This window comes from Corapipo altera, unplaced genomic scaffold (assembly GCF_003945725.1).
Source record: "Corapipo altera isolate COAL_440 unplaced genomic scaffold, ASM394572v1 0, whole genome shotgun sequence".
Taxonomy (NCBI): domain Eukaryota; kingdom Metazoa; phylum Chordata; class Aves; order Passeriformes; family Pipridae; genus Corapipo; species Corapipo altera.
Window position 1 is genome coordinate 34,939,297 of NW_020884872.1, and position 26,254 is coordinate 34,965,550.

The 26,254-nt window shown below is 40.2% G+C and overlaps 2 protein-coding genes across 2 annotated transcripts in view; both read right to left on the reverse strand.

The window, feature by feature from the left end:
• The window catches only part of ZBED1 (zinc finger BED-type containing 1), a 51,461-nt gene extending 29,281 nt beyond the window's left edge, over positions 1–22,180 (reverse strand). Inside the window, exon 1 of the mRNA XM_027643400.1 lies at positions 22,098–22,180. The gene's annotated coding sequence lies outside the window, so the exon portion shown is untranslated. The remainder of the gene's footprint in view (positions 1–22,097) is intronic.
• The window catches only part of DHRSX (dehydrogenase/reductase X-linked), a 208,899-nt gene extending 182,820 nt beyond the window's left edge, over positions 1–26,079 (reverse strand). Inside the window, exons 1-2 of the mRNA XM_027643431.1 lie at positions 25,607–26,079; positions 22,098–22,243 (exon numbers count right to left, since the gene is read on the reverse strand). Coding sequence (XP_027499232.1) covers positions 22,098–22,167 — 70 coding nt within the window. The 5' untranslated portion in view covers positions 22,168–22,243; positions 25,607–26,079. The remainder of the gene's footprint in view (positions 1–22,097; positions 22,244–25,606) is intronic.
• Positions 26,080–26,254: the final 175 nt, after the last annotated feature.

A 26,254-nucleotide genomic window follows, 5' to 3' on the forward strand; every position in this document is an offset into this window, starting at 1 on the left:
TCTGTATCTGTAGCCCCTTCATCTGCTTCTTCACATCTGGAAACTGGGTGCTCGGGCAGGATGTAGTCTGTGACACCCTCACAGTAGATGTGTCACGTGCATAAGGAGGTGGCCAGCTCTTCTGAACACTCACAAATGCCCAGTTCATTGAAAACTCAAGCTGCAGCACATAATATCCTGCTGTTCTCCTGACAGGGAACTACATCAAAAGCTTTGCTGGAAGTAGGGGAAAATAATGCTTCATGACGATCTCTCTCCAACAGTGAGAGCCGTGGTTCCACAGCCCAGTGTTCCTTCTGTCCCTGCCTTGAGCAGGCTGGGTTCCCCAGCCCTGACCTATACAGTCCCTGGAGGGAATATTGCAGTGTCTCCTTGTGCAACTCCTGGGCACCTCTGCCCCTACTTCAAGTGTCCTGCCTGTGTGTTGGTCAAGCAGAGGATTTCAACAGAGCAGCCTCCACATCCAGGCACCTTGGTGCCAAAAGACAGGCACTGCAGGGATTTTGCTCTTCACTTTTCAATAAACTGTCTCCGATAATTGCCTTGGCTTTAGAGTGGAAGGTCTCTGGAGTAACGAACAACTGTTATTTCTAGTACAATGGGATCACTGCCTATAATGGTACCCCTTAATTGATACTGCAGTGCAAATTATGAAAAGCAAGAATATCCAAATATAGAGACACTTGGCCCTTATGACAGGAAATTAAGGTCTCTTCTCTAACACTGCTGCATGCCCTGAACTCCCACTTAAGTCAAAATGAATTACATACATTCAATACCTTGAAAAACAAGCTCTTAACCTTTACAAACAATAGCTTATAGAGCTCACATCATGAATGTTCTGGCTATCCCTATAAATAGCCAATCCTTTTTCAGATTCTACTAATTTCCTTGGCATCCTGGCCTCATCAGAGTTAAGGGCAAAATTTGGCTAAAAATGATAAAGTACATTTTTTAAAAATAATTAATTAATCTGTAGGTGCATTATCTTTTGAAGTTTTAGTGGGTTGGATTGTTTAGTTGGTTATTTTTTATGGTAAGAAAAAGCAAGAGAATGTTGCTATATCATCTGCAATACAAAATCTTTCATCTTCCTTCCTGTTTTTCACACTTTGAGAATCTATCATTTTCAGCCTGTTGGATAAAATCTTTTTCATACCTGTTCATGCCTTGCTTTAGTGTTGTACTCCTTGGAAGCAATAATGACCAGAAAAAACTCAGACTTCTGAGAATAAGTGTGTTATCTCTACAGTGCCATTTTAATATTTCAAGAACTAAGAGTCTAAATATTTAATCTCCACTGCAAAGTGTCTGCCAAGTGTGGTATTGTCAAACAATAGCAGTAAACTGCCGAGGAAAGGTTCAATCCTTCTCTTACTGATGTCAGTAGAAATTTTGCCAGGAAGCTCAGCATGATCAGGGTATAGCCCAAAGTAATCAGTTCTACAGCTGATTACATGAAAAGCCCTTCATTATAGCATGACGACTGAGTATGATTACAGTCATGAGACAGAGACACCTTCTGGAACCAAAACCAAGAAAAAGAATGTATTAAGGCTATCCCTCCTCCGAGTCGTGCCTCTTTGGCAGCACCCCTTCATCAGATGACTTTTCACATGTTAGCACAGCTACTCTGGTTTTGGCTGCAGCTCGACATGCACAGTGAAATGAGCCTAAATTTCCTGTTCCACAGTTCCTCTCTGCAAAAGGTCTTTTAGCCAACAAAGGCTGTGCTGTTTGGTAAGTAAAATGTTTCTGGCAAACTCAGGAACGTTACACTTTGTTGTCCATCTTCTCACTTCAGTTCAAGGGCATGACTTGCTTTGTCGGAGCCTTTCCCAGGCTGAAGAAAGACAGGTATCTAACAATCGATCGTGCATGATGGCTGATGTCTTCACAAAGGGACACTGTGGTGCAGACCCCCAGAGCCAGACGCCTCCTTCTGCAGCCTCAACAAGCCTGCCCAAACTTCAAGCTGAGAGCAGAAGGAAGCAGGTTTTGGCCATGAATCGGGCACTGAGGGCACAGATGATGTGTGCAAGCTAACGGTTGTCCTTGCAAATATGGTCAGATTCTTCATGGTTCTTCAGGGAGTATTTTTTAGGTAGACACACTGATGCAGTTTTGCACAGTTCATCCGAAAAAGTGAGGCTTGCACAGTACCCTGCAAAAGCAAAGTCTGTATGAAGATGGGAATATGATTAGATTTCATATGAACTTTGGATTAAAATGTTTTATTATTACTTATAAATAAAGGTTTTACTTATATATAAAGCATTTTCTGTTACTTGGGGGTCAAACAGAAGCCTGCGCTCCCTACTGAAATCAGTAATTTGGCAGCTTAGCAAAATCTGTATTAATAAAGACAAAAGGAAAATATTTATAAAACATGCATAGTTCACTCAAGTGTTACTAAATCATTAATGGTGTCTGGTTCTGGTTTGTATTGTCATAGCCACAGGAAACTGCAGTGATGACAGTGGGAAAACACACATGCACAGCAAGTTTTAGGTACATTTTGTGGGGGATTTTCTTCACTACTTCACTTAGGAAAGAAGTTTTAATGGTGCACTTTAATTTATTTTCCACATCTCTATGTTGCTTATGCTTCTTATCTGAAAGGAACTGTGAAACTCTCCTACTGCTTCCTGCCTGAAATTGTTCTCTCTGGATTGCAGCTCTGATTTCCTTGTGAAGATACATGTTGTCAGGCTTTGTCTCCTCTTGAAATTATCATTAAAGTGGTACACTGGCAAGCAGCCCCATTTGTAATGGTGGGGGATTCTGAAATATTTTCTCTTATTTTCATAATAGCAGTTGGTAATTCCCTGAAGCTATGCATTTGATTAAATATATTTTCTTTCTGCAGTCCTCTGAAGCAGTGGTAAAAAAATCACTGCTATTTCATTTTAACCTCTCAAGAGATGAGCAAAAATGACTTGCCTAGCAAGCAGAAGTACTATTGCCCATGTTAAAAGGTCAAGACAAAAATGTGCTGAAAACTTTCTGGATACTTATATAAAGAGACGATTTATGAATTGGGAGTTAGTTATTGCACAAAGGGGTCTGTATTTGACCCTCTGCATCCTGCTCTCATGTACTTAATGTCATTTGAAGGAAAGGAGTAACTGTTTCGTGAAAAAGCATTCTGAAATTACAGAAAGATAACAGCTACCTCTCAGTTTAAATAAACTCAGAAATGTGCCTAGAAAATCATTTGTTATCTGCTATAGAAATGTCACAGTTCCAGTTTAAGCAATAGTAGTATGAAATACTTTTCACTCTTTGACCATGTACTAAAATATCCAGCAAATAAAAAACCTTTGTGTTTATTTTCTATGGGCAGCTACTACATGTGGTAATACTTTTCAGGGAAATCCATCAGAAAACATACATATTACAGTTCTGAATACACGACCAACTCTAACCTATACGATGCTTCAGTTCTAAAGATCTTTGTATCGAGCAGCTCATGTGTCAGACGCAGCAAACATGCCGCACCTCTCAGTTGGGTGAATGTATTTCTGGAGTGCTACAAACTCAATTAGAGTGCAACATTAATTCCATACAGAATTAATATGACGAATTAATAGGAAGTGAGAGCTCGGTCTCAGTTTAGGCTTTGTGCAGATCTTGGTGGGAGGGTGTACAGGGAAACTCTGTGTTTTACACAAAGAGGCTTCACACACCTATAGCTCCTACACTCTCAAAGTGCAATTTATTGCCTGTCTACCAGTGTTTTAAGGGAAGAGGAGGAGATGAAACCACAGCTACCTTTCTTGTGATTTGTAAGACACAGGAAAAATTTATAGTAAAACAAAACTTTATAGCACCTCTATCATATACAGTGCAAAGATGTCCTGTCAGCCATACAGTACACTAGAAGGCATCATTGCATCCTGTGTCTCCAACAATATAATCAGAAAGTCTGACAGACAAAGCTTTCACTTTAGTCCTCACACAAAGTAAGAGATCTGTCTGAAATAGGCTACTGGGGAAAGCAAAACGCTTCCTTATCTGCTGCTCTGAAAGCATGAAAAGTGGATTGTACATCATAACATGTCAAGGGAAAAGTAAACTTATCTTTATCAAACTCTCCACCTTTGCCACCAAGTTTTATAATTCAAAATGTTTTGTTTCTTTTCTTTCTTTTCTTTTTGTGCCTCATCTGTCTCGACCCAACTGCTGCTTAATTCAAGTCTGGGTCCTGCAGTGAGCTCAGCTGGGCTGGCAGAGCCTCTGGCCACAACTGGACTCCAAGCAGGTCCAGCATCCCACCTGCAGGGACTCTGCAGCAGGATTCTGGCAACTGATACAGAAATCTAAGTGGCTATGAAAATGTTCACAGAAGCATTAAAATAACATTCCTTTTGCGTTGTTATTTTTTCCCTCCAACTGTATTGGTTTTATCAACTATTTGTGAAATTACTGTTCTAGAAGCAAATGCACTTGCATTCTCACACTTTTTTTTTGAACTGATGACCTCTTTCAAAATCATAGAATCACAGAATCTTAGAACAGTTTGGGTTGGACAAGTCTTAAAGACAGTCTGGTTCCAATCCCCCTGCCATGGGCAGGGATACCTTCCACTAAATCAGGTTGCTCAGGGCCCCATCCAATCTGGCCTTGGACACTTTCACAGATGGGGCACTCACAACTTCTCTGGACAACCTGTTCCAGTGCCTCACTACTCTTATAGGGAAGAATTTCTTCCTAATATGTAATCTAAACCTATCCTCTTGCAGTTTAAAACCATTCCTCCTTGTACTATCACTACATGCTCTTGTAGAAAGTACCTCCCCACCCCTCTTGTAGGCCCTTTAGGTATTGGAAGGTGCTGTAAGGTCTCCCCAGAGTCTTCTCTTCTCCAGGCTGAATAACCTCAACACTCTCAGCTCATCTTTATAAGAGAGGTGCTTTTCACTTGTTAAAAAAAATGAAGAAGTGGTGGGGAGGTGGTTATTCTTCCTAATAACCACAGAAACCTGAATCTTCTGAAGAAAATTAGCATTTATCTTTTCCCCGGTGTAAATCATTCTAGCCCACTTTCCCAATTTTCCTGATGGTTAAGTATTGCTAGGCAACAACATACTTGCAGGTCAGCTGCCACTTCATGACTATGCTGATGTCGATTTTTTTTGAGGCCCATACTGAATTTTTTTTTAAAGATTATGTTGCCATTTAAGAGCATTTAAAACTACTTAATCTTCCTACTGCAATACTAGCTCTTGCTTAGTCTTAAGCTGCGTTGCTATGGCTGAATATTGCTTAGAGTGTCTAAATATTTGGAAGTAAAACCAGCCATTTTCTTCAGTTGTATAATGAAGTACGGTATAAGATCAAGCCTGATTTTAATTATAAGGTGTCCTTTCTCTTACTCTGCCTGCCTTCCCTGTTTTTTATGCCAACAGCAACTGTTTAATTTGACTTGAAGGAAAGCTGCACAGCTAGACTGAAGTAGCAGATGAATCATTCTAATATCTGATAACTTTCCCAAATAAAGGCCACTCTCTTCAGGAGCAAATGTCAGTTTCTATCACATAACGAGCTTATCTGAGCCCACGTACGGAGTGGGGACATGCCCAGACTGAAAAGCTGATTGTCAATGGTCAGATTTTCAGTGCGTTGCCAAACTGCTGAGTAGTACAGTGATATCCCTGATTTCAAGACAAACTTCAGCACATAGCCTGTGCCTGAGCAAGTGCTGAAGCGTAACATATACATGACTTATTTCAAAAGTTCCAAACCACGCAATCCCCAAAAGTATAAGGTGCTCCTCAGTGGGCCACCACCAGTGCTGGGGCATCTCCTGCTCTTGTTCTGCTCAGGTGCTGCAGGGGAGCCCTTCCTGTAGGAAGCCCTGGCATTGCCCTTACGTCCAGACACTCAGCTACTTCAAAGAAGTGCCAACTAAATATGGGTTTTCATAAACATAAGCACTTGGATATAGCACAGACATCTTTTTAGTGCCGAGTACCTCATTAAATTGTCAACTTCCTTGCAAACAGCACTCGCAGCAGCAAGAGCACAAGCACAGGGATAAAATTCTCCAAAGACCTACACTGGTAAACCAGGCTTGCCAAAGCCAAGCACTCAGGGATGTGAGTTAAAGCAGCTCCTGGCTTGCACCCAAGCCCTGGAACCTGGTGAAGCCCAGCGCTGAGCCATCGAGTGGGCACCTTCCTACACCCAGGCGGCAAGTTTGCTGGGCAGCATCTCCCCCTGGAGGCTCTCCCCAGCTCCTGCTTCCCCACATCAGCCCCGACTATGTAGGAGAGTCCATCCCAAACCATCATCTGAATGTCAAGCTTGGGCAAAACAAACTTCTTCTGGTGCATTTTAGCAGATGTATGGTTCAAAATAGTATGTTTAGACTTAAAAAAGGAAAAAAAAAAAAGAAAGGAAAAAACCATCCTGTAAAATTATCATTTTAGGAATTTGTTTTTAAGTATGTTACCTAGTCTGTGAACCTTTCAGGATGGTAAAATGCTACTTTTTTCTACAATCTTGATCATTAGATACACACTTTTCCTAAAAGTATGGGGAGGCTAGTGGAATCAGATGTAATTAGAAAGTCAAAGTTGGGGATTTTAAGAACGAATCTAATAAAAAACAAACATGACAGTTGTCATCACTGTCATAGTACTTACAAAAATTTTGCTTTTATATTATCCCTGTGTTTTCACCAACACAGCGGGGTCATTCAAAGCCATTTTAATTATATTTTTATATTGCTGTCTCATTTTTGTTTGTGTTTCTTTCTTTTACTAGATCTTCAATGGTATCCATACACACTGAGATTTCTCACACTGCTCTAAAGCTACATTTGGATTATCACAATTTTCAAAAACTTGAAGACGATCCTAAGAAAATTGAAAAGATGGAACCAGAGTTTTCACAGAGATACAGTGTCTCCCCCATTACAGCGGCAGCAACATGCTCCCTCACTTTTTTGATGGAAACCATGGAGCACTTAAATGCATTCAGCATGACAAAAGACTGAAAGGGAAAAATTTCTATCCAGCTTCTAAAATGTCAAATAAAATGTCAGTTGGCACTGTAATAAAAAAGGGAAACCTAACATAAAACAGGAGTACTCTGATTAGCATGTTGCTTTCTAATGAATATAACATATTCAGCAGAACCTCTGGGCTTCAGAAATAATAAAGTAGTGACTGGGTGAAAAAAATCACTGCAGTTCACTGATAACTCTCAGGAAAGCTCCTTTATGAAGTGAATCTTTCTTTGGATACTTCTGTAATTGGACACATCTTAGGACCAAATTCCCTCATCAAAGAGTAGATATTAAGATCTCACTAAAGTCAATGAAACCTTTATGGAAATTTGGCATTTATTGGTGTTCCTCTAGGGAGAAGGGAGAGTAACAAAAAAAATATTTTTAATTAATGTTGTTTAGGTGATGGAGAAAGACAGACCTTTCTAGATGATGATCCAAAGTAATTAAATCAGATGATGAATGGAGACCTCTCCTGTTGCCACTCAAAACAGAAGATCTCAGGAATAGTTGCCATTCTAAAAATCATCCTTTATGAATCAAGCATAATAGATCCAGTGCAAGAGTCCCCTGAATATTATTGAAGATGAACCTAAACTAAACCCCGTGTATCAAAATTGGTCTTGCAAATGGGGAAAGTCAAATTTGCAAAATACATCCTCAATTTTTTAATCAATTATTATTACCACCCTGTACCCAAGGGAAGTCAACTATGGATCAGGGAAATACAAGACCAAGGAAGCTTCTGACCAGAGAAATCTGTAGTCAAAGCAGACCACTCATGAGAAGTGAAATAAACTATGTCTTGTAATTTTTGGAAATGTTTTTGTCTAACTCCTAACACTTGCCACCTTCCACACAGTCCTCCAGTAAGGTGTTTGTCAATTTTAGTACAAGTGTCTACTGTACTGAAACCAATCTTCTCTTTTTCAACATAGTGCTTTTTGAGACACAATATCAAATGTTTTATTACACATATTATGACATATTACAATCTCTAGTAATTCTTTTTTTTTCCTCAGAAAAATGTGGATTATCCAATATGATTTTATCTTTGTAAATTCATGTGTGCTGGTCTTCATTTGCTCACACTTCAGATATTCAAAGATGTCCTTTTCTACCATTTGTATCAGTAATTAACCATGGCTAAACACGCAATTGAATGGCAATGGTGGTATTTCTTTCTTCAGTATTTTAAAGAATTGTATCCTTTCTCACCTACATATTTATTGTCTATTTAGAGATGTATTGTCTCTTTAGTTAGCTATACAGATTTTTGTCTTCAGCTGTTTGCCAACTGGTTATAAATTCATTGTAGAGGATCAGACCATTGTTCTGACATACAAAGTATTGGGACCTAAAGATTATGTGCAGGTCTTTCTCATATAATTTTTTAATACTTGATACAATTGTTATGCAGTTCTGTTGGTACATGATTTTCTCACTTCTTTATTCTTTTTAACAGACCCTGTAAATTTGAATTCTCCATAATTTGGTGTTTATTGCTGTCCTTTTACTGTCCAATATACTGGAATGCCTAAAGTATTCTGACATTTTTTGGCATCAGTTTCCTTTGAAGTTCAATGGGACATAAATGCCAACTGCCCTTTGCATCTTTTCACAGTTGCACCCACAAAATATTGTGCATTTGTAATATAAAAATAATCACTTGGTGGAATAACAGCAACCCAGAGGGGCAAGTATATAACTGCTTTATAGATTAGAGCTACGGCCTCATAAAGAACAAAAGTGTAGAATTACCTACATTTAAAATGACACAAATTCCCAGATTATAAGAACACAAAATTTAAACAGTTTAGTATTTTCTGGATACTAACCTTAATTAAATTAGATTTTACAGCTATTGCCATACACTTTTAGAGCTAAAAATATTATCAAGTACAGAATGTTGCTAGATAAAGAAGAGTCATCACATATAAAATACCTGCAATAGAGAGTTTCAGTTGCTGGTACACAAGCTGCCCAAATGTCATAACAAGACAGAGTTTACAGGTGCAGTTTCTGGACCCTATCAATGACTGCTTCATACAGCTGAAAATCCTACAAAACACATGAAAAATCACTTTTGTGGATTCAATCTTATGCAAAATTTTGGAGTCAGCTCAGAGATAGTTGGAGGTTGAAGCGCTTACAGTTGAAGCTTCTGCAAAATTCTGTAACTTCCAAAAAAAATCCACATTCTTCTGGCAGCTGTGTGTGACCAGTATCACTACTAAATGACAGCTGGAGCACATCAGGAGAGCCTCCAGACTTCACCTTGTGCTGCCCAGAGAGTAGCCCTCTCATGCTCGCTCATGTATCTCGTGTGTGATATGAACCAAAGTCTGGGAAAGTCTCTTTTTACATGCATTCTCTTGATCCAAACCAAATCACTAATGTCGATGCTTTCCACTAATCACATGGGTTGGTAGTTAAGTCCTGTTATAACAGTTTTTCAGTGCTGTTGCTGTGTCATGGTGCTCCAGTTCTTCACACATTTTATCTTCAGCAAATAAAATAAAATTAAGGCTTAAAAAATATATTAATTGACAGCAGGAAACAGAATTCTGAGTGCCCTGAAAGTGCAATTTATCTTTCTGGGCTTTTGGCTTGAAAGAAGGGTTTTATCTAAAATAAACAAGAAAAGCAGAAACATTTGCAACTGAACTCAGGCATTTCACAGAACGCGAGAAAGACTGCATCAGTTAGGAGTTGCCATGTAGATAAATGGAGCTAGGAAAGAAAGGGAAGGGAAGGGAAGGGAAGGGAAGGGAAGGGAAGGGAAGGGAAGCCAAGCCAAGCCAAGCCAAGCCAAGCCAAGCCAAGCCAAGCCAAGCCAAGCCAAGCCAAGCCAAGCCAAGCCAAGCCAAGCCAAGGCAAGCTGAGGGAAAGGAAGGCAAGGTAAGGCAAGGACAGGGAAAGCATATGGTAGATTATTTGCTTTGAATTCTGTGATGTTTGTTACCTCAACACATTTGGTATCATAACGCTGCCAAGTGCAAGGTAACTTTCACAGATTTGTCAGGCAGTTGTGTTACAACCACTGCCTGTTCAAGTTCAGTGCCACAGATTCAGCTGGGCTGCAGCCAGAGCTCCTTCATCAGTCTCCTTAGAGTCTGCTGGAGGAAGGTAGGTATGCTGATATATCCATATAATCTAAAAATTCACTGGGGCTAAATGTAGATCTGATCAGGGCAAGAAAGGGGCTGAGTAGTATCCATTTCCTTATCCTAGGACTTCTGCATGCTCCTATGGTCCACTCTGAATCTCTCTGGCTTTGTTGCCTCCTTGAAACAGCTCTCTCAAGCTGTGCAATGTTTTTTTGCCTCCCCAAGAGTCTTTTCCATTTCTTCCCTGCAACTGCCCTGCTCCTAAACTTTAATATAGCAATGGGTACCCTACTGTATCAACTTCTCAATGTCTGTTATTAGCTAGCTTGTGGAAATACCAATTGAAAATATTTCAGTGGTTATTTTCAACAGCAACAAATGAGTTGTCATTGACAAGAACAGAAATAAAAGGTAAACATACTCAGAGTATTACCTCTTCACATTAAAAGTGAACCTTGGTTAGATGTTATAAACCTCGATCTTGTAATTGACAGTCTAATAATTTCCAACAAAATGGTGTAAGAGAACACATGCAACATACAAGCATAAACATTTTCTATGGCATATGCTTCTGTATGTTTTCATTTTTATTTTTGTACAAACAACGAATGTGTAAGAGGCTCATTTCCCCATAAATACAAAAATGAAAGTGTTTGATGTAAAAATGCAGACGTGTAAGTTTACCCAGGAGGTAACATTGCTTTAGGATGGATTAATTTGTTCATGATGTATTCTTATTCCTTATAAACTTTGCAGAAACCCTAACAGATAAAAACTGTTCCAAGATCTGTGTTTTCACTATCAGTGCTGCTTGTGCAAAAGCAAAAAAAAAAAAAAAAAAAAAAGTATCTTGGCAAGACAGTAAGACACTAACATAAGCCCAAGGCTATTCTTTTTCCACATAAATTTCAGTGTCAAAATGGTAGGAAAACCAAAATAATTTTCAAGCTGTTAGAGGGTACTGCCAACTGTAAAAAACAGAAGGACAACTATAAACATAATTATTCAAGTGAGCCCTGTTAACTGACAGGAAGATTTTGAAGGGCTAGTATGGAATGTTCTAAGCATGGTTTTTTTCCTGATAAGCTTTTCTCCTTTGCAAAATATCTTACAGAGGCAGTATTAGCTACGTTGAATTGGTTCCTAGAAGAGTACACGTGGAGGGCAAATCCTGATGCAATTTATAACTCCATTTCTTCAGGATCTTTGTTAGATGTTTTGCGTAGCAATACATTCTGAACGAATCTGCTTGGGTTCAACTTCAAACTATCATGTAAGACTTCAGTGAAAAATCTGCAGGACTGAAGAATCAATATTTGGTCCTTAGGCACGTAAAAGAAGACATCATATTTGAAATATTTTTCCTCTTGGAACATGAAGAGGAGATTCCCAAAGGATCACTTGTGTGCTGTCCCTGGTCTGTGAGCCACCTCAAAAGGTGCAAGCCTCGGAAGAAAAGGTGCCCATTGCTGCAATGGCACCTGTTACTGTAGTTGCTGCTCTTCCAGGTACATGGCAAAAGAGGGCAGTGGAGCACTGTACATTTCAATAGATTAAACCAATGATCCCTGCAGATCTTTAATCTACATGTCTTTGCTGCAAAAAATTATTACAGTGCCTAAAAACCCAACCATGTTGTATTAATAATATCCAGACAGTTTAAACAGAACATCTCTTTTGTTTTCATTGAAAACAGCATTTCTCTCCTAGCGAGTCTTATAATCAATTGATTGTAACCCCATTGCCTTCCAAATCTCCAGTCACAGGACATATTGCATTTTCACCACTAACGGGATTCTCCATGATGGTTTCATTTGCATTACCTCCTTCACATGCACTCCAGGTAAGCTGGTATTCCTGCCTATAACACATCTCTCCAAGTTTAAAATGGCCTACATTAGTTCAAGCATCCTCACACAGAATGAGTTTTGTTTCCTTTCCTGTGTCACTAACAAGAAACTGTTGGGTTTAGCCAATGTACCACGGTCAGACATTGTTTATGTTGGGTGCTTTCTTAATCTATTGGGCAGTTCTACCTTCTGCATCCTTCCCAAGTGTTTCTAGACTTTGTCTGCACCACATCCATTTCTAAATGTGTTCATTCATGCAACTTTAAACATTCAGCAACACCATCTGTTGTTCCCATATTTAAGAAAAGAGCTTTAAGGTCAAAAATATCTTCAAACAGTTCTAGTTTTACATTGTAATATAATCAAATCTGAAGTTTGGGTTTGCTCTGGTTTTTCAGTTGGAGCCTGGGATGCTGTTTCCTTTCATTCAAAGCAGCAGTTCCCACTTCTACATAAGTTGAGATAGATAATATGTAATTAAAAATAATAACACATGATTTAAGAGGAATGGTCACAGTGAAGAACCCTGGCCTCTCTACACAACAAGCTTTTTTCATCTTGTCATGAACAGCCTTTAGTCTTTCTTCAAAGTGACAAAGGTTTCTAGTGTCAAAATATTCCTCAGGATGGCAGTGCTCTAACCAGATTTATTAGCAAAGCTCTTACTTTACTATTATAAGCCAAAGTCTGGTACTCAAATGCCATTTACTTCAAAATCACTCATTTTATTTAATGGCTATACATGTCACCTCTGTCTCTAATGTTCCTTTGATGCAAAAAGACAAGGGGATGTGACAAGTTAAACTTTGATGTGTCACATCCAACCTGAAGTTTGAATTATTTATAAATGTTTGCAAAATTACATAAAATGATAGTGTAGTGATATGTAGCCCATTACCACTACATTCTCAGATCAAAACACAGTAATCACCAATATCATTATCTTATTCCAGAGCAGTTTCAAGTGTAGCTCACTGGACTGGGATATATGGTATCAGTTTATAAGCCTGGTTCTTCCGTGGTCCAAGTAGTGGATTCAAGGAAGTGCCCCCAGCCTCCCTGGCTTTGGCTGCCTTTCCTCTAAAGCAGGGAGGGCTAACACACATCTCTTCTGTAAAGTGTTTGGACATCATGGTGTACATAGTTTTTATATTTACAGTATAGAAGCTCGATATTATTTCTGTTATTACCGGTTTTGTTCTGTTTTTACAGTGATATTGCATTATTGCTAGTGCTAGAGTTTTCTGCCTCCAGGGTGCTGGGTCCTGAGCAAACACAAATGCAGGCTGGTCAAAGTTGACTGCCGTTAACATTTGAAAAATATTTTAGAAATGTAAGACCATCTTTTCCACACCAGTGCACTTAAACTTATGGGAAAATCAATCATTTTCTCTACAGTTGACTAGGCCTTTTCCAGTAGGTCTTGCTCAGTGTAAAAAGGCACAAACCACCCTCAAATATAAATAGAAAAACCTTGCAATAGTGCTAACCAAAAAGATTGCTAGCTTTTTTTGTGAGATGTTTATAGAAGTGTTTTTATGCTTTGGTTAACTCTCTGAGACAGAGAACAGCACCTTTCTTAATGGAAGAAATACTGTTTATTCTTTACTTTTACTTATTCATTTTGTTCTTAACTAAGTAATAAAACAATATAGTATTTCAGTGATGTGCCTAACTAGCAATCTAAAATTAACTCTTCCTTTCTCCTGTCCTTAATTATTCCTAACTTCCTGATATAAGTTTCTGTACAGATATATATTTAGATTGATTTTTAATACAAAACTATAAATAAGGATCTTATCATTCGCGTTTTATATTAAATTGTAACATTTAAATAAAGATAGACAGATAGATAGGTAGAGAGAGAGAGAGATAGACGTATATATATATACACATATACACACATATCACCATTCAGAAAAACTAAGAGCTGACTGTGTCCAGGTCAGATGAAAATCAAGTGACTTTCCAAATCTCAGTGTTGTCAGTTATAACACAATAGAGTTCCCATGGTACTTCAGCACCAAAAGAAGGGCATTCTGCTGTCACACACCAAAGCTGAGGATTCTCTTCAAAGAGTGAATGCTCTGTCCAAAGGTGCTGAGTAGGAAACGAGACAGGCATGGATGGGCCGCTGTCTTGACCGGAGACAAAGTCCATCCAGAACAGTAATTCAGAAGTGCCTTTAATTTGTGATGGAGTTTATTTCCATTCTCATTCCTGTTGGCATAAATGTAAGGAAAAGCCATAGAAACTTCACACCGTCAGAAACTCCAGGAGTTGCTTTTGCAAACCAAGTGGTCTCACCCTTCATTTCTGGGGCACTGACCCGGCCCATGTAATAAACTGTGACCTAAATCTAAGTAAAACAAGGAAATCAAGGTCTGCTCAGTGATAACAGACAAATGAAATGACCACTTTCAAGTCAAGAATGTGTGTACATATGTGCATATGCTTAACATGTCTTTACACTCATGATAACAAATCCTATTGCTGCAAACCTTAACATAATAGATATTGCACAGAATGTTGTAAAAACCAGAACAGTTATAATTGGTAAAAAAGAAACAAGCAAAATGCAGGTAAATAATAAGATTTATTTGTGTGTTTAAATTTAAAAAAAAACCAACTTTTTACACATGGAAAAAAACAAAATCAAGCTTTCCTCAGCAAGGACCATTATTCAAAGGACAAATTATTCTAGGCCACAAGTGCCATCTGCTACTATTACAGTGAGGGAAAGGAAAATGCAGTCACTTTCTGCCTTGAAAGCGCTTATTCTCCTATCTTGTGATGCTCAAAGGTGATGATAATTTTGCATTTTTCAGTCTATCCCCTATCAGGGTACAAAATCTGCTGCCTACATGTGGAAAGGGAAATCCAGCACAGGTTTCCAGCAGGACAGCTCTAGTGGGAAGAGGATAAAGCTGGTAGGTGGCTACTGGGCTGCATGTTAGGATAAAGAAGCATGAAGAGACTGTGTCAGAACTGAAATCAAGCAGTAGACACCATCCAGCCAATTACAAGAGCAACATCTACACACTTACAATGTGAGAGTTCTGAAACTAACTACTAGCTGAAACAGTGTGAGAAAAATAAATGGATTTCACAGTTAAAGCAACAGCCCTACTCATATAACTGTAGGTCAAAAAGAAATGAAGTTACAGTACCAGTGCAGGCACCACAGGAGCATAAAAGACAGGTTATTCACAGGCTTAATTCAACCAACAGCTATCTTAAAAATGGCAAATTAAGAAATGCATTTTACTACACAGAATTAAGTGCTATTTAATAAAATATTCATTAAATATATTGCTATACGTCCGCACTGGCTCACAACATCAGGTTGTTTGTTAAGGCACATCACTCTAAATGTCATATTGTGCACCTGATCTTGTTTTCAAGCCTTCATCAAAGGGCAACTGCCACAATACAGCATGTCCTGAAGTCACAGTCTAGCTCTACACTTCCTCTCCTCGCCGGACACCGGATACCCTCTGTTGGGGTAGACGCTTCTCTGTCTTCAAAGAGTCTCTCCATGTGAGAAGTGCACCTGGGGTTTGCCAGTCCACAGAGGACTTGCCTGACATTCATCCATACATCCATTCATCCATACATCCATTCATCCATACATCCATTCATCCATCCATGCATTCAGTCATCCATCCATGCTATACTATACACTAATCTCTTCTTTCAGCATTAGCAAGGTGTCCTGCACCCCCTGAAGCACAGCTACCACCAGTACACCCCACCCAGGATGCTGCCTTTCAGCGAGCCTTCTCCTTGCTGTATCTCACAAGGCTTTCAGTTATTTTTACAGTTGTCATAAGAACCATTCGATTTCTCTAATCATCTAGAGAACCAAAGTGTGCATAACAAGTCTAGTTTGCCTAGCTGACATTCATAAAATAGCAGCAGCATATTCACAAGCTTATCCAGGAATGATTCCTTCCTGGTACGTACATGCTGATTCTTTCACTTTCTTTCACAAAATCTGCTGAACTGAAGGCACTCATTACATAGCTATATTTTTCCACCATATAACATGAACATTTAAATTTCATGAGGTAACAATTTGCCTTCTAATTTAACAACATTTTATATAGAACACACATTACATGTTATTAATAAACATTATTACTTTTAAGTTCTGTGTATTATATCAATCATTGCCAAATCAGCTTAGAAAAAGGTAGTTGGCTACATGGGTTGTCGAATGACAAAGGTGGCTGGATGTCATCCCAGCTACATCACTTACTGAACTGCTACTGTCTGCAGCCTGAAGAAGGACTCCAGCAATTTATTAAGGAGTATATGTATCCTCAGAACCAAAGCCTTTGCTAACAGAAATTGGCATAGCTCCACTGAAGTCAGCTGAATGTTTGTGACAAATGAACAGCTCCTCCACAGCAAGCAAAATTCTGCCTTCCTTTATGTATCATCCCACATGCCCATAGGATTTTGCCTACGTGATTAAAAGAGTATGACTCACAATAGTGTCTGCAGTCTTCCCAGCCTGTCCCAGCCTCCTCTGTTGTGCTCTACCTTCCTTCTAGCTGATCTTTTTTCTGAGGCCATAAGTAAGAGAAGAAACCCTTGACTGATAATAAAGGTAATACTATTCACAGCACCTCCCACATCCAGACTTGTTAAATGAATTTGGTGTCAGTGTCTTGTTCCTGGGACAGGAACAGTCAAACTTTTATTTCCTAAAGGCAGGTTCATAGAAGTTCTAGAATAAATACATTACATTTATTTCCAGTTAATTCACCTGAATACTCTGTAAAATTTTAAAAAGGGAATCGTCATGTGAATGTAACAGACAGTACAGGACCTTGCTGCTTCATACATAATTTAGTTTTAGAAATAAGAGAGCTTTCATGAACTCACGTAAAAAGCAAGTTTTCTCATCTCTTCTACCTTTAATTTAAAATCTCTCCAGGCTTGTAAGTCCACATGAGACAAAAAATTAACGTCACTTCAGAAATCTCAAAAATAGCAGTTTATGCATTCAAATATGTAACAGGTTTTTTTCTAGGCTCAAAATGTTTTCATTGTGATTTGATATATCTCCAAGTAAAAAAACCAACTGAGGTATAGAAATGCGGCTTTCTAACAGTTTAATAAGGAGAGGGGTGGCAGTGAGTCTGTGTACAAACATGAGATAATCAGTGTTTGAACCCCTAACAGCAGATGCACTGCAACTCTCATTTATTTCAGCTGTGCTCTGAAAATAATCACTCTTGATAACCTAATCTCGTAAATTTGGATTACACTTAGGTGTACAATGAAATGTCAGAATAAAGGAGGTCCACTATCACCTTGTGAAACTTCCCTGCTCTCCCCAGCATCTGCCCAGCATCCAGAATGGCAGGCAGGTGTTGCAGCACAGTTCCAAGTGCTGAGGAGAAGGATTTTTCTACCTGAGAAGAAAAGGTACAATGGCCTTTTGCATTAAGGGCCTTTTTCTCCAGTTCGTATTCTGCTCTCCACCTACATACAAACGTGAGTAGCCTAGGTATGAGATGACAGGTTTGATGCTGAAGTGTGCCATTCCCATGAGATTGTTTTTCCTCTTCAAAGCAGTTCAAATTTAAGCCAGGCAATACCTGAAAATCCTACTGTACCAACTACCCATGTGGACATTACACTTAATGTAACAGGGTTTGTACAGCTGAAGACAAACACAAAGATAAAAATTAGACAAGATTATGGAAAAAAATTACACCACACAAGAGTATGCCCAGCATGCTTATATTATAGTCAGAGCAATGAAACTGAATTAATTTCCAGTTCCTAGAAATGTGCTGGAGTCCCCACAGAGGTGTAAGAATTAAACAGGCTAAAAGTACATTGCAATTTTTGTCTTCTACCTTCACGTTACTATCTCCTGTGAAGGTTTTGTTCTCCATGTATAAGCACAGTGGTCATTCTGCTGTAGTGATGCACCACCGTGTACCACTTCAGCTTCAGACCATGCCATATCCAGAGGTATTGTGTAGGAACTGCAGATGTAAAATGTAAGCGTGACCTACTCAGAATAGTCCAGTTCTGTGTCTCCATCCTTTTGGTTTACCTAGCTAGCACACATTAAGGAAAGAGTGTGTTAACAACAAGCCAGCCAGTACTCATTCCAGTAGAAGACTCTCAAGAATACATGGTTGATAGGATCATACAATCCTAGGGCAGTTCAAGTTAGAAGGGACCTCAGAAGCTCTGTAGTCCTCTCTACTGGTCAAAGCAGGGCCAGCTTTCAGGTCAGACCATGTTGCTCAAGGGGTCTTGAAAAGATCCAAAGATGGAGACTACTCAACTCCAGCTTTCAGCAAGCCTCAGCATAGGAAAGACATGGACCTGCTGGAGAGAGTCCAGAGAAGGCACACAAGAATGACCAGGGGAACATATTGCCTCACCTATAACAGACTGAGAAAGATGAGGTTGCTCAGCCTGGAGCAGAGAAGTCTCCAGGGAGAGCTTATAGCAGTTTTTCAGGACCTAAAGGGGGCTACAAGAGAGCTGGAGAGGGACATTTTACAAGAGCATGTAGTGACAGGACAAGGGGCAATGGCTTTAAATTGAAAGAGATTTAAATTTAGAAAGGTTTAGATTAGATCTTAGGAAGAAATTCTTTACTGTGAGGGTGGTGAAAGACTGGAACTGGTTGCACAGAGTTGTGGATGCCCTACTCCTTGAAGTCTTCAAGGTCAAGCTAGATGGAGCTTTAAGCAACTTGCTCTGTCTAGTGGAAAGAGCTCCTGGAAAAACTCAAACAAAAAAAGGAAGCCTAGAGAGGGTGGAAACAAGGACGTGCACACACTGCCCGCCTGTGTACCCCAAAAAAAAGTTATTTAGTTCCTCAGCCTTCTCCATGTTCTGGGAAACCACCTTCTGGAGAGGAGTCACATTTTCTTTAGTCTTCCTTTTATCACCCAGATATCTACAGAAGCTTTTTCAGTGAATTCCTCTCAAGCTACCTGTCCCTGCTTCCACCCTTTCTAGGTTTTCTTTTTGTGTTTGAGTTTGTCCAGGAGCTCCTTGTTCAATGCAGGCCTCCTGGCATTTTTGCCTGACTTCCTCTTTGTTGAGATGCATCGCTCTTGGTCTTGGAGGAGGCAATCCTTGAATATCATCCAGTTTTCCTGGGCTGTTCTTCCGTCTAGGGCTTTATCCCATGGTACTTTACCAAGCAGATCCTGAAGAAGTCAAAGTCTACTGAAGTGCACGGTAGTGAGCTTGCTATGGACTCTCCTTGCTGACCTAAGGATCTTGAACTCCACCTTTTCATGGCCACTGCAGCCAAGTTCAATCATGCTGTATCTGTCACTAGAAACACATACTGATGAGTGTCTCTCTGTGTGCTCAGAGTCCAATATCAAGACTTCATTAAATTCCCACTTAGTTATCATCCCTATTAAGCATGTCAGAATGGTATTACAGTAGAAAATAAAAACAAGTCATTAGAATAGAGACTGATCATAAACTTATTTTAAGCCCATTTATATCACAAAGAATCACAGGATATTCTGAGTTGGAAGGGACTCAAAAGGATCATCTCTTTAAGAGAATGGCCCGTATGGGGATCAAACCTCCAACCTTGGTGTTATAACCACCATGCTCTAACCAACTGAGCTAATCTCATATACATATCTCACAAGGATGGTGATGACAGTATGCTCAGAAATGCACTAATTGTAAAAGTGTATAAGAAACATGCCCTGCAAGTCAGCTAACTATGTCATACATAGTTTCCATGACGAGCACAACTTAATGAAGACCTTGTTTAATTTTTGTGGTAAGTATCACAGTGAGTTTGTTGGTTATTCATTTAATAGGGTTCACAGCATATGCAACTCACCACTGAAATGGTAGAGCTAAATAGCAAATAAATTTTTCTCTATGTGTTCAGGTTTACTCCAATATGCAATAAATATGAAAGAGATTATTCATACAAAAGGCTTTTTTTTTTCCGCCAGCCCTTGGGGAAATACAGCCCTTGAAATACATTCCTGTATTTCATGCAAACCCAAACATTTTTTTACACAGGTTTTATATAAGACACCATAATAGCCAAAAAGCATCATAACCATGCAGCAGGTTTCACTGTGCACAAGTTTTAACACCCATAACTTCACGGGGGTTCTTTCCTCCTTTGTACTTAAAGACATAAGTACAGAGGATGTATTACATCAAAGATGTGTACTTTTGTAAGAAGGCTATTACTGGTTTTAGCCAAAATATTACAGTTCTGCTATCTTCTCTCTGACATGCTTTTTTCTCACATACATTTCTTGGTCATAATAGGTTAATTACGTAAAAGGATTGTTCCCTAATAAGTAGGGGCTTTATCTCTTTGAGATCAATGGAAAAAATAAGACATAAAATCTATTTGTTATTAACGTATTTCTTCCAGCCCACAAAACCTAAACTCATTTTTTTTTCGAAGTGAACAGAGCATTAGCATTTTCTTTATAAAACGTGTTCGTTTATAATTTCAATATATAATATCATTTGTGTTTGATCATCAAGTCCTCAGGAAAAGCATCTGCAACACTATCTGTTTTCAAGTAAATGCATTTTGGGCATCAATAGAGTCAGGTTTCAAGGATAAAGAAATAAAATCAATAAAAAAAACGTAAAAATTCTCAGCTTGTTCTAGAGTTGCAAATTTCTAATTCGATCACATAGATTGTACAAATATGTGTACATACACACACACACACGTCTATATGAACATATATGTATATTAATATGTATATACATTTTCTGTAAAGGAAAGTGGCAATTCTTGTGTTGTGAGAGTCTCATTTTCCTTTGCATTAGCTGCACTCTTTTAAAATTTGAACACTCTGGAATATCTCTTCATCTGTCCTGATATAATATTATTCCTTCTTTTTTTTTCATTCCTGTTTTTTTCTTAATCAGTCACAATTTTTTCCACATTTTTTTCTTCACCATAATTCACATTCAAACTATGTTCTAAACTGTAACTCTGAATGTCACCTTATTGGTATCCTTTATGTATGATTTAATGACCTGTGAAAGTGCCAGTAAAAATCTTTAGTATTCCAAAGTAGTACATCAAAACATTCAAAATAAGGATATAATTCTCAACAGCAGACAGTGTTATGAGCTCCTCCAAGCTGAAGCTCAAATTTTCTCACTTGGGTAAAATTTTAGAACCTATCAGAATGCCTCTAACAAGAGCAGATGCTGCTGTGCAACTACATGAACCATATTAGTAATTAATATTAGCATTTAAAAGCAACACATAAAATAAAAAAGTCTATGTTAAAGGATATTAGAATATTTGATCAGAAAACTTAGTTTAATGTAGAACAACAAATAAGCAAGTGTGTGCTGCTTTCCAATACACTCATCATTTTGTCAGCCTGCTTCAGGAAAATCAATCCTTGCACTTTGTCTACAAACCGCGTTACGCACTAAGTCACAGTTCAGAGGATTAATGCTTAGGAGGAAAAGGAGAAAACACTCATGCATCAAAGAAAAACTGGGGAAAAAGTTATCTGTTGAGAAACGGCAGTGGAACTTCCCCCTATGTTTGCATGCCCAATTGCAGCCCCGATGCGGTGCCCTGCAGCAGGGAGGGAGCAACCAGGCGAGCATTTAATGGCACATCCATACCTGATGTGTGCGCAGTGCCTGATTTTTACATGAAGGGCAAATATGCATGTTCTTTATAACTCACGTACACCACCACCAAGAAGCAAAGATATAGCCTGCTCACACTGCAGGTTTAATACACTCGTTACAGTGACACTTATTCCCTAACATTGCCCCCAAATTTGTCATTTAAAGGGCCCTGCCAGTTTCTAGTGTTAGAATCATGGTATAAATTGTACAATTAATTGCAACAATCCCACCTTCGAGCTGTTTATAAACACACAAATCATGCCAAGAGCTTGTCACATAACCAATAACGTAAGGCTCACAGATTTTAAGGCCACAAGGAACAACTATAATACCATCACCTCACGTAGAGCAGACAGTAGGAAATCACTTCTAGACCGAGCCCTCCCCCAAATGGGGCTGGTGCTGCATAGGGCAGATCCACGTGTCCTGCCTGACAGCAGCTTGAAGGTTACTCCACTTTACACTCACCTGGATGGGAAAAAGTACAGCTGAGCATTCGTATGACACAGGGACATCTTGAGGATGCAGCACTGACCATCCTTGGACCTCGGCTAACCTTTCATCTCTGCGGAGACCCTCCTATGCTGGAATGATCTTCAGTGCTCATTTTAAGCCTGTTTTAGGGAAATGGTATAAGATGCACAAAGGGCATACCATGAAGACACTGAATCTTATTAATCTATTTTATGAGGAAGAAACTAAAAAATAAGCAAACCTGTGATGTTCATTGCCCAGTTACTCTTACATGCCACTTACAGAAAATATTTAATAAATCTTCAGAGAATTTGCCTGAGTAGGGATTGAGTAAAGAATTACTTATCCAGAAGCACACTGCATGTTTAAGTCTGATGTGACAGGGTTTCTGGGATCATGCTATATAGTATATTGCCTTGTAGTAGGAATTAATCCATAAAATTCATTACACTTCTGTTGATGAAGCAGTGGTAACTTCTTCACAGAGTTTTTCACAATAAAAAGGCAAAGCTTTGCAATATCCTTTTACACAATTGCTGAACAGCCTATTAAACTCCTTTGGACTAAAAACATACTTTCAGACCACGACATTACTAATTTTTGCAATATGGCAAAGATTTCTCTTGGCTCAAGTAGGAACACGATAACAAGTTGTCTTTGCCTTGAACAAAGGCACTACTGGGTGTTACAAACAGTCTTACAGCAAAAAATACTTACAGCTGATCTATATCTACTGATGCTATTATACTCTGCACCTCAGTTGCAGTTGATATTTCAGATATCACCTTTGAAACACTACCACACATTAAGAGAGAGCAAGCTGGTGAAAATAACACCAAATCAAAATAAAATTGTCACCAAACTTCTGAGCAAACAAGTAAATAAGTACAAAAATAAGGCATGTAGGTACTCCACTGTAACTGATTTCATTGTTTTTACTGTTTTAATAGCTCTCTCAACTTTAGTAACATCATGCTGTTTCAAATTCACATATTAATCTGCCAGTATGTTTGTGACTCTGTTGAAACCAACTGCAAAATTCCACACAGAGCTCAGCAAGGCCAGGATTTCATTCTCTTCTATCAAGTCTCGCAATAATAGGAAAAGGTGGGTTTCAGATGTTAAGGGTTTTGCATTTGTTAATACACAATAATGAACATATACAGTATTGATCCAAAGCCAACACATCTGAGACTTCAACTACAAATCAAATTCAATACTGTTCATCATTGTTCCTCTTATTTTTACATTGTGTTAGACTGGCAAATACCCATTTGTGTTTTTAAAAATACTTATATATATATTTATATATAAACACATACATATTTACCTTATTTAGAAAAAAAGTTGTTATTAAAAAAACAATTCTACATCTTGTCTCTTAGAAACAATATGCTTAAAATAATAATGAGCCAGCTGGAAACACTAATAGTCAGACAATAACTGAATGGACTATTTCATGGTTTCTGCAATTATTAAGCTAATTAAAACCAGTTATAGTGGGTAGTATAAAATATGTTTGGTCATGTCAACACTTCAGGTACTTCAATCACCCATACACATATCTCTTGATATTTAAAGTTTTATGAAAACCATATTAATTTGCCACATTCCATCCAGTTCTATAAATAACAGTTTGAAACACTGGTTTACTGTGAAATAATTAACACTAAATGGCAAAGCCTCTATAACCATCTCATCCACTAGTTCCTGCCAGCAGGGAGAGGGGCAGAAGGCGTGCACCACTGTTAATTCGGAAGGGAACACGTGACACAACCTGACATGTCAACGTGTGAAGAGGTTTTTGCCACTTAGGTAAAAACAACTGTACTTACTGGTGAAACCGTGAATAAAAAAGATAAAGAAGAAGACTTAAGAGATTATTTTATTTCTACATAATTAAACACATAAGAGAGACAGAGCTATGGTCATTTTTAAACGCCTATAAGAGTTTCTCCCTCCTTCTCCCTCTTCCTTTGCTGTTCAGAGCTGTTGAGTAACAGACATTTCAGAGTATGCACCGGGGAAGTAAACAAATGCATCGCTACTGTAGTTGCAGGGCAAGGAAACATTGATGTCACTGCTGTTATAATCACATTAGTAGCGTGTGTTAACAGTAATGTCATGTTTGATCAACTAGTCAGGTCAAAAGCTCTTGAAAACACAATCTGAACAGAAGCACAAAGCAAAATGGCAAGAGAATCGACTTCCAAAGACTCTCCTCCCACATACAGACCTCCTGTTGCAAAGATGAGCTTTCGATCACCAATACTCAATGCCAAATTATCCTGAACCACACAATTACACTTTACACTTGGCTAGGTCCCCATTCCCCCCCTTTAAACCCGAATTAGATTTTTCTCTTATTGCCCACTGTGTACATGCACCCACACCCTGCAGCATCCAAATGCGTCCCGCCAGGGATAACACATGCAGTGAGAGTTTGCTCCTGTTCCCGACAGCTTGTGTGTCAAGGACAAAAACAGTTACAGCCCAAGTGTTTGGGACCGTTTTTCTGTGAGTAGGTCTTTTCCACTTTAAACACAATGTGTTGCTGTCTCTCTGCTTCAGCACAGGGTATTCAGTACAACCAAACAATAAGAATAAAAAAAGCCAACAACAAATTCTCTCAAGTGGGAAAACGGGTGGGCAGGTTACATCCCCTCTTGTGTCCCAACATGCTCGGTATGTATGTGTTCGTCAATTGTGTACTTTTTTATCAACGTTTTATGACATTGCCGAGCTTGGGCATGTGGTAAACCCCTGAGCGTTAACCCTTTTAAGGGAGAGTAGCACGTAGGAAATGCAGCGTCAGTGAGACCAGACAAGGTCTGCTACCATCCAGAACTTCCCATGCACATTTTTTGTCATCTCCCCACTTCCTTGCACCAACCTGCCCCTGCTCAAGGAGAAACTTATCCCGCTTCACATCCCCTCCCCGAAGTCTGCCTGCTGGCACTGGCCAGATACCTGTCATCTTTCCCTTCATTTTCCGTAACTTCCCTATTTGCCCCCGGACTGATGAAGCGTTGGCTTTTCCCCATCCCCTGAGCTCACCTTTTCGGTCTGCCTGGCGGCGCAGTCACCGCCTGCATACCAATGTGGGGCCGCAAAGGCAGCGCGGCGGCCGCCCGCCGCCCTCAGGCACCCGCACCCGGCCCCCGCCGCTCCCGCGGGCGCGCTGCCTTTTGCGCGTTGTCACCTCTCGAAAATTAAAGCGGGGAGACACGGAGATGGGGGCAGGCACAATTTATCCCGGCCAGCAGGACGGGTCCTGCATGTCCCCAGGGGACAGGCATCCCTGCGTGCAGCAGGCACTCAGACACGCACATCCACTGGTGTGTGTGCGCGTTCCGTGGGGCGCCTGTGCCACATCCATGTGCGTGCGTGTGAGAGGGAGGTGTGTGTGTTTTGTGTGTGAGAGAAGAGTGAGCGGACTGGGAGGGAGGGAGGCAGCCCCGCCGCACCCGCGCATCCCCGCGCCGCGGAGAGCAGAGACTTACCGGGTCACCCTGGTCTCTGAAGGTCAAGCTCAGGTTGGTTTCTTGATCGCAGTTGTCCTCCGGGCTCTTTCGGCTAGATTCTTCTCTCGCTTTCTTTTTTTTTTTCTTCTTTTTTCCTCTTTTCTTTCCTTCCCTTCCCCTGCTCGGCCGCAGTGGCGGCGGCTGCCGCCCGGCGGGGCTCTCGCTGCCGCTCCCGGCCCCGCGGGGTGAATCCCGGCTCCTAAACCCTGTCCCCGCGGCGCCGCTCAGATCCCATGGTCGCAATCCACATCGCGGCAGATGTACCACAGAATCACGTAGAGGATCAGCAGGATGGCGAAGATGAACAAAGCCACCAGGATAGCCTTGGTCACCGGAGAGATGAGGGACTGCATGTCACCCGCGGACCGCCGCCGAGGACAGACGACTCGGGAACTGCACGGGGGCAGCGAGCGCGGACGGATCCCGCGGCCCCGCCGCCGCCCCCGCCGCCGCCGCCACCGCCAGCGACCCGGCGGGCAACGGCGGCTGGCGCCGATCCGGTGGCGGAGAGACGGGGGCTGCCTCCCTCAGCGCCCCCGCTGCGGCGCTCGGGCGGGCGCGGCGGGTCCCCGGCGGGCGGGACGGGGCGGTGCGCACGGACAGGTCGGCGCGGCGGGGCGCCCGGCC